The sequence below is a fragment of the Amyelois transitella genome, chromosome 7, assembly GCF_032362555.1.
Source record: "Amyelois transitella isolate CPQ chromosome 7, ilAmyTran1.1, whole genome shotgun sequence".
NCBI classification, from domain to species: Eukaryota; Metazoa; Arthropoda; class Insecta; order Lepidoptera; family Pyralidae; genus Amyelois; species Amyelois transitella.
This window is the reverse complement of record NC_083510.1, coordinates 5,841,526-5,849,209: the sequence shown is the minus strand read 5'-3', so window position 1 is coordinate 5,849,209 and position 7,684 is coordinate 5,841,526. Positions and strand designations below refer to the sequence as shown.

General features: G+C 30.7%; 1 protein-coding gene across 2 annotated transcripts in view; it reads right to left on the bottom strand.

Annotated features, from left to right (window-relative positions):
- Window positions 1–7,684, bottom strand: part of LOC106133943 (RYamide receptor) — a 31,338-nt gene continuing 23,654 nt past the window's right edge. The window contains exons 6-11 of one of the 2 annotated variants that reach the window (XM_013333846.2): window positions 7,191–7,285; window positions 6,912–7,037; window positions 5,645–5,745; window positions 3,922–4,012; window positions 838–915; window positions 1–478 (exon numbers count right to left, since the gene is read on the bottom strand). In XM_013333846.2, coding sequence (XP_013189300.1) covers window positions 110–478; window positions 838–915; window positions 3,922–4,012; window positions 5,645–5,745; window positions 6,912–7,037; window positions 7,191–7,285 — 860 coding nt within the window. In that variant the 3' untranslated portion in view covers window positions 1–109. Of the gene's footprint in view, window positions 479–837; window positions 916–998; window positions 1,100–3,921; window positions 4,013–5,644; window positions 5,746–6,911; window positions 7,038–7,190; window positions 7,286–7,684 lie in introns of those variants that run through there. The other variant, XR_009656950.1, reaches the window with a different exon arrangement.

The following is a 7,684-nucleotide window of genomic DNA, read 5'->3' as shown; positions in this document are numbered from 1 at the left end:
AAGATTCTTAATTTAGTTATTTATTCTTAATTATAGTATTAAATAAATAACTATGGACAGTTCTCTAAATAATAACAATGTAATGGAATTTCTCTTTCTATAATTATATTTACACTTTGTCATCGTAAGATATGTCTGTAAACTCTACAATGTTACTATTAGGAAATATATACAGTTCACTAACCCTTTCATCACCGATAGGCATATCATTTGATATTCTTTTTGTTGGTCTTCTTTTGTTTTTACTATCATTAGATCTAAAGCTGTTGTTCTGATCTGTTTGTACTTCAGGTTTCATAAGTCTAAAACCATTGCCGCCCTGCAAGTTACTTTGGCTTCTCAGACAATGGCAAGGATTTCTTCCTGGAGGCTTCAAAGTATCATCCAGGGCGATATTTATCGATTTTCTTGCCGAATAAACGCTTCTGTCATTTGTTGACCGAAATGATAGTATCCTGGTCCTGTAGGACTGTCCATCCTGTGAAAAATATTTTTCGTTTATAGTATAGCATACATGGTATATATTTAATTTGTGAACAATTACAATTTAATTATAGCTTTAAAAAAAAGTGCGTAAAATATCAAACAGTAGATAGGCATGATATTTATAGTAGGTATAGTAATATAGAAATGGATAAAATACTTCACTTCGGCACAATGAAAGAGCTAAAATTATTTAAAAATGGAAGTTTTCTCCAAATCTCGTATTAAATAATTTCGGTAGTTTGTGTTATCAAAAGTAATCATGAATACAGTGAAATTATTTTGTATAAAGAAAGTTAGGCATGAAACAGATATTGCATAGCAATTTAGTGTGCCTCGGTTCCGACATCTTACCTCATAGCTATCGTTGGCAAATCTATTAGGCTTCTTCCCAAATGTAAATCTCTGCTTGAATTCCTTTTTGAACTTTTCCTGTAACAAATATCACATCATTAAATATGATTAAATAAAAAAAACGTGTAAGGGATTTTTATTTCAGACAATGGAATTACAACCTGTCCTTAATTCTAAATGATAACTATTGCGAATGTATTTAACACAGATAAACATAATTATTATAACAAATATTATCTAAGCTTGCAGTGATAATCATTATTTATTATGTGTGATTGTCAATAATTGTTTCAATTGATTTTACGAACCTAATTTCAGGCCACCGGAATTAGCTGTCCAACTATTTCACCGAATGTTCGTGACTGAAATAGTGAATTGAAGCAATCTGTTCTATATCATGCGGGTGATTCGGGTTAATGTATATCTCCAGATCACATGTCAAGGCTACTTTTTCGTCCTTTGGGGTAAATAAATCGTAGGAATTCACTTGAAAACTCATGGTGTTCGAATGGGGTTACGAGGGTCACATATTTTTATAACACCATGAGTGATAAGGGTTTCAAAGAAATCGGAACATAAGGAATTAGTCGGATCTTACGATTGGATCGGGATAGGGTAATAATAATTAAAAAGAAAAGAAAATGAAATGAATATTAAGTTATTACCATCAAAGGTATATCTAAAATGGGATTATGAGGACTTTTCAAGGAATGGGCGCGTGATTCCACTAGTTTTCCGGCATTGCTAATAATTACTTAAAACTCATACCATAATATTACTTAGTATTGAAAATAATTTGTGGCTACAAAGTCAAACAAATTGAATTCTGTCGTTAAAATTGAAGTATTTTTAGTAATACTTAATTAGTGGGTTACAAAGTTGTTCTCATTACATTTAGAATAGTAATTAAAAAATACTTAACTTTAGAAAGAAATTGATTTCTTTTGTTTGGTAAATATGAAATGTGTAAAATAATAATTGATTAACAGAAAAACTAAACGAAGCACTTTGTTCGTATGAGGTTCAATCCATAGGAGTCTTATATCAATAATTCTTCTCTCAGTTACGTTCATCTAGAATAGCAAGGTCCAAATAGACCGCACACTTATTTAATAAAAATTAAATTAAATACAGAAATCATTAGTTCCATTAAAGTCATTATTTAATGTCAAAATTGTGTTGATATTATTTATTGTCTTAGCACAACTTGAAGACAATACAGCCACATAGTTAATGTAACGTCAGGCACACCAACTTTTGTGAGTTATGTTTGTTTTATGCGAGAATTCCAATTCTTTGACAATATAGAAGCAATCAATCAAAGGAAGCTCGGCATCCAATCTAAATCGAGTGTTGTACGAGTATGGGTAGGTAGTATCTTGACATTTTCCTTTTTCTGCGTAGATATCGTTTTGAAGAATATATTTAAGGTCTGCGTAATTTAAGTACAATTAAATGATGTGTGTGTTCGACAATACTGAGATTGAATAACGTTTTAAAATATTCATTGTTAAGGAAAACGTTTTGATCCCCCATTACTATACTTTACTTAAAGTGTCGCTGAATGTTTGTTAGTAAATGTGAGTTATTCTCTTTTATTATTAATTATTTACTATTGTTTCAACTGGTCTCGGAATCTAGATATTTATTACAAACTTAGTTTGAGGTCGCCCTAACTAAAATGAATAGGTATAAGTACCTACAAAAAATATATGAGAAGTACCTATTTATAGCGGCTTATAAAATCTCAGGAGCCCCTATAAAACTGCGCTTTTTCGCTAGTATTTTAAATGTAATGTAATTTCTAGTGACAGGTTGTCAGCCCTTCGCATATTTTGACAAGACACGCAACCGCAGATACATGATCATACGAGTATTTTTGCGATCTTCGCAGAACGAAAATTAACTGCCACATTTTATATTTATTCTTCGCTTCCAAACGAGTATGAAATATTGTTATTGGAGTACTTCATAACTTTGCCTATCATATTGTTCAAATTAGAATTGTTTTTGTATTAATCAAACCGAAACAAAAGCAAATTAACTTTGGAAATGCCAAACTTTATTTTAAATGTCGTGTCAAAGATAATTAGAGTTGGTTTTAGGTGTTACAGGAATTTTATATGTTACCTATTGGTTTCAAATAAATCAGAGAAATGTCATAGGTATATATTAATCTTAATATTAGTTGATGCAAGCAAGCAGTTTACAGTTTTGTACAAAAAACCATCACACGATAATTTTTTAATGAATTGTATCGTAATTTTAATACGTAGAACTAATGAGATCATGATATTAAACCTGACTTGAAAAGAAATACATTGCTACTCAGAATGTGCCCGAAGGCAAGTCGATATGAGTATGCAAATATGCGGATTCTTCGCTTTGCCTTGAAAATTAATGAATGAACTCACTAAGTTTCAAGACACAATTTCGAAGAATCCGCATATCCAAATTGTTTCCATAGAATTTAGTATTTTAAGTATTATTTTATTAAATTTCTAAAAAACATTCGCTATCCAATGACATTACCAGTAGGTATCTTAAAGACGACACCAAAAGGTATATGAATGCTTATTCAATAAAATTTTCGCGTTTTCTACAATCACTGTCTTATTCATAAAATATTTATTAAAAATAAAACTAATCAAACCTGTAGCGTTAAATTTTATGTATTAAAAATCAGCCATAGACTACATATTAGAGAGTGATTGGAAGAAAGCGGCTACCATCTGCAGGAAAACTGTGAAAAATACTCCATAATCACCAGCACTCTGTCAAGTCAACAAAACGACGGAGACAAAGGAATGAAATCTTTCACCCATTATTTATTACAACCCAAGATAGATTTTATTAATATGTACAATTCACTCTTGAACTACCACACAAATCTCAAAATAGAGGTGAATATAAAAACTTTTTTTATCACAACAAATCTTAAGTTGCGACGTTATGTTCACCAATACTTACCAAATCTGTATTTTTATTTTATTCCGAATTCTATCAACATAAGTTAGTATTACTTGTGCTGTAAATGGTACAAACTAAAACCTTTCGAGTTGACTTTGTGACTTATTCACTTACATTGTAAATGGCGTAGATAAATGGATTATAGCAAGAATTGCTCATCGCCAACCAGTCGAAGCAGAAAAATAACACGTTGATGTATCTGTACCTGCAAGAGGAACGATGTCTTAGAATTAATGGGATAAAATTCCAGAAAATAAAAATTAAACAATGTTTTCTCGTAAAATAAAATTTTATGTTCTCAGTTTTCAATTGGCCTGTGAATTCTGGCAGAATAGAATGAAATCTCTATAGAATATTATTTGAATTATTAGAAAAATAGGCTTAAAGGCAAACGTCTGAGAAATTTCCCGGGGAAATGCTATTTGATTGAAAGCTAACTACAAAAATCCTTTATTTGTTAAGAATGGATATTTACAAAAAACAAAAAAAAAATGGTAAAAGGTCAAGCCAAGCGTACTCTTATTTAAACATACTAGTCTATGTGGATTAAGTAAAATAATTATGCAAGCTTTGTGGCTACAGGTAAAATGTACTTAGTCTGTGCCTACCCCCCGCAAAAGAGGCGTATTCAGTTCTTAGTACAGTACCTATGTGTAGATATTTTTTACCCGTTTCGGTTGCCGATTACTTGGTATTTCAGGTAAATTTTATTTTAGTATTTAAGGATTTTTAAAGTTAGCTTGCAATAACATTTTTGTGAAGAGCAAATAAACGTTATTTATTATTATTTATTTATTTAATAAAAAACCATTTCCCCGGGAAATTTCTCAGGTAAAAGGATACTATAAACTTTTGACTAGGAAAGAAATTAAAATATCACTTTTCTTGAACTTTGTTAAGACTCATGAAAATACGAGTCACTAGTACCAAAAGTGAATGCTTCAAAATAATTATTCGAACTTCATTAATTTAAATGATTTTCGATTAAATATGAAAACGACTGAGTAAATATGTACTTAATCGTTACATTAACTAAATTCAGTGAATCGTACAAATTCAGAAATGGAAATAAATTCCCAACAAATAACAAACTCGTGAAAAGCAAACAACACATTTCACTTGTCAATATTTTAATGATGAAATATTATAAAAATTCCAAGTTTGAAAATATTTTGACTAGAATCGTAATTAATGTCAATTTCCCGTTGGACATCATCTAATGGATGAACAAGATTTATTCAAAGAAAAATAAAATATCCAATTTTTGTAACATTTTGTGAACTTGTAGTAGTTAACTGGATACAAATTTATAAAAAAATTACTTAAGCTTTAACATTGTCTGCAATTTCAAATTTAAATACATAATTAGCCGACTACTAGCTAGCCTTCTATCTCTCATTATAATATTAATTTCAAGAACAATCAGTGTAAATGTAACGCGTCTAGGTGTAATTTACATGATAAGTAGACGAGTAATAAAATTTTCCAACACCACAATAAGATAATTTGACGAACATGGGCATTTGTATACGAGTACGTGTATCAAGAACATCAAGTTTGTGTGAACCCATGCTTAAAATTTATTTTTAGTTAAAAAAATATTATAAACTTGAGATTCTTCAAGACTCTCTTCTTCTGACTAGTATTTGTTTCTTTATTATACGACATACATATAATGTACAAAGACATATTTAAATCACGCCCCTTTCCCGAATGGGTAGGCAAAAACCATATTCTTTCGATTGCCACGATCCCTTTTAGCATAACATAAAGCATGCTGGCATTACGGACAAAGCAGAGTAATTTTGTAATAATATTTCTAACATAAAATACTTACTCGTTTATCGAAGGGAAAAACGACTGCAATAGCATATAGCTCTGAAGCGGGAGCCAGCACAGAGCAAAGAGCGCGACTACCAGCACCAACATTTTTATCACCTGTACGAAAATAAAAGATCCATTAGCAATCACAACTAGGGCGCGTTCAGGGAAGCATTTCATTTGCTATTGCCATTTTTCATTTGCCAAGCATAAAGTTTATGGCTTAGTGACGTCTTTTCATAACGACGGTGCAAGCTGAAGATAATTTACTCGTGAAATGAAAAAACACAGCAATTTGCAATTTCTCTAATAATGAATTAATGTGTTTGTGTATGATTCATTAGATACTATAGAAATACTATAGTCTCCTATATGTCAAAGATTCTTCTTTAGCATTCATATTTAGCACATGTGTTTGAATTATATTAAATATACATATTTTTCTTATTAAATAAAAAAACAATGCTATAAATATATGATAAGATATATATATAATTCAGAAAAGAAAAGAAAAATCAGTTTTAAGCTTTAAAGATTACAAAGTAAATAATTTGAAACAATGTAACCAGATTTCCTTTGTTCGCAAAATATGAACGTTGTACGAGATTTAAAAATAAATATTTGTATTTAATTTTCAATAGAATGCTGGGAGTTTCTGAATGCAGTAGATATTATTCGGATCCAAAGAAAAAGCCTTTAACTACATTCTCTTAGAAAATATACGAAATTTCTGCTACTACAAACGGACGTTATTTTTTCAAGAGCCTTTTCCCAGGCGACTTGGGATAAGTGGGTTTTAAGTACTGTACAGTTATTTCATTATATTGTTTAAAATACGAACAATAAAATAAAAATCAAATCAAACAGTTATTACATACATACATATAGTCACATCTAAATATTTTGCGGGGTAGACAGAGCCAGCAACAGTCTCAAAAACACTGTAAGGCCACTTTTAGCTTTATGGCTTTATGAGGCAATTCAAATACTTACAGGTTGCTAGCCCATCGCTTACAAGAGGAATCCCTAGTTCATAAGTCTATCCCTTAGTCATTAATCAATTTAATAAAATTCTTTCATTGCCAAGTAACTGACAGATAAATGTCAACCGAAACTATTCGACGTACTGAATTTTGGTACAGATATTACTTGGAAAGTCAAGCGGGAGCACTAAGATAAGATATTTCCACAGAACGGGATATGAAGGAGAAAAATAATAATAATTGTAATCCAGGAATCTAAGTAAGTAAACAATATTGCAAGTAATTAGAATATTTTATTACCTTTTTTTTGTTTTTCATATGATTTGCATCTCTCGCTTCGAGTGCGTTACCCGGTGCACGCGCACCCCATAGCTTCATCGCCATGTGTGCGTATGCAAATGTTATCACGCAAAGCGGGATCACATACTGCAAACATAAACATATTAAAGTACTCTGATATTTAGTTGCAAGTTTCAAGAAGAGAAATAGTGAAGTTTAGATTTGGAAACTGTAGTTTTACATACTTAAAGCGTTTACTTAGGTATTAAGTTATATATTTTATGACTAATCTATGCTTACCTGAAATATGTACAAAAGCAGTCTATAGATTGCTAAGGAATGCGAGCCGAACTCGCTAGGAGCACAAAATGGCTTCTTATAAATTTGATTTGTAACTGAAACAAAAACTTTGTAAAGCAAATATTTTTAATTAATATAAATCTAAAAGTCTTACATATTAATCACATTAGTTAATTAAATTCTAGTCCTTGAAAATTGTGTTAGGTTTTGATTAGATTCGAAATCTATTTAATTACCATTAAAACAATATTACAACACTGACTGTGTGTATGTGTGAGAACCCGTCATTCCCGCAATGATTCGTTGTACTCTTAGAGTATGGAACCCTAAAAATTTGATGTCATTGACCATTTGAATATAAGCGATACTTAAATTCGTCACCATGAAACAGAGTAAGTATCTTCAGTCACGACAATATGCAATGACCGCGTAATAACTTTTTATTGCGACGATACCATTATAGAGGTTCAAAATGAACGATGTTAAAATGACGT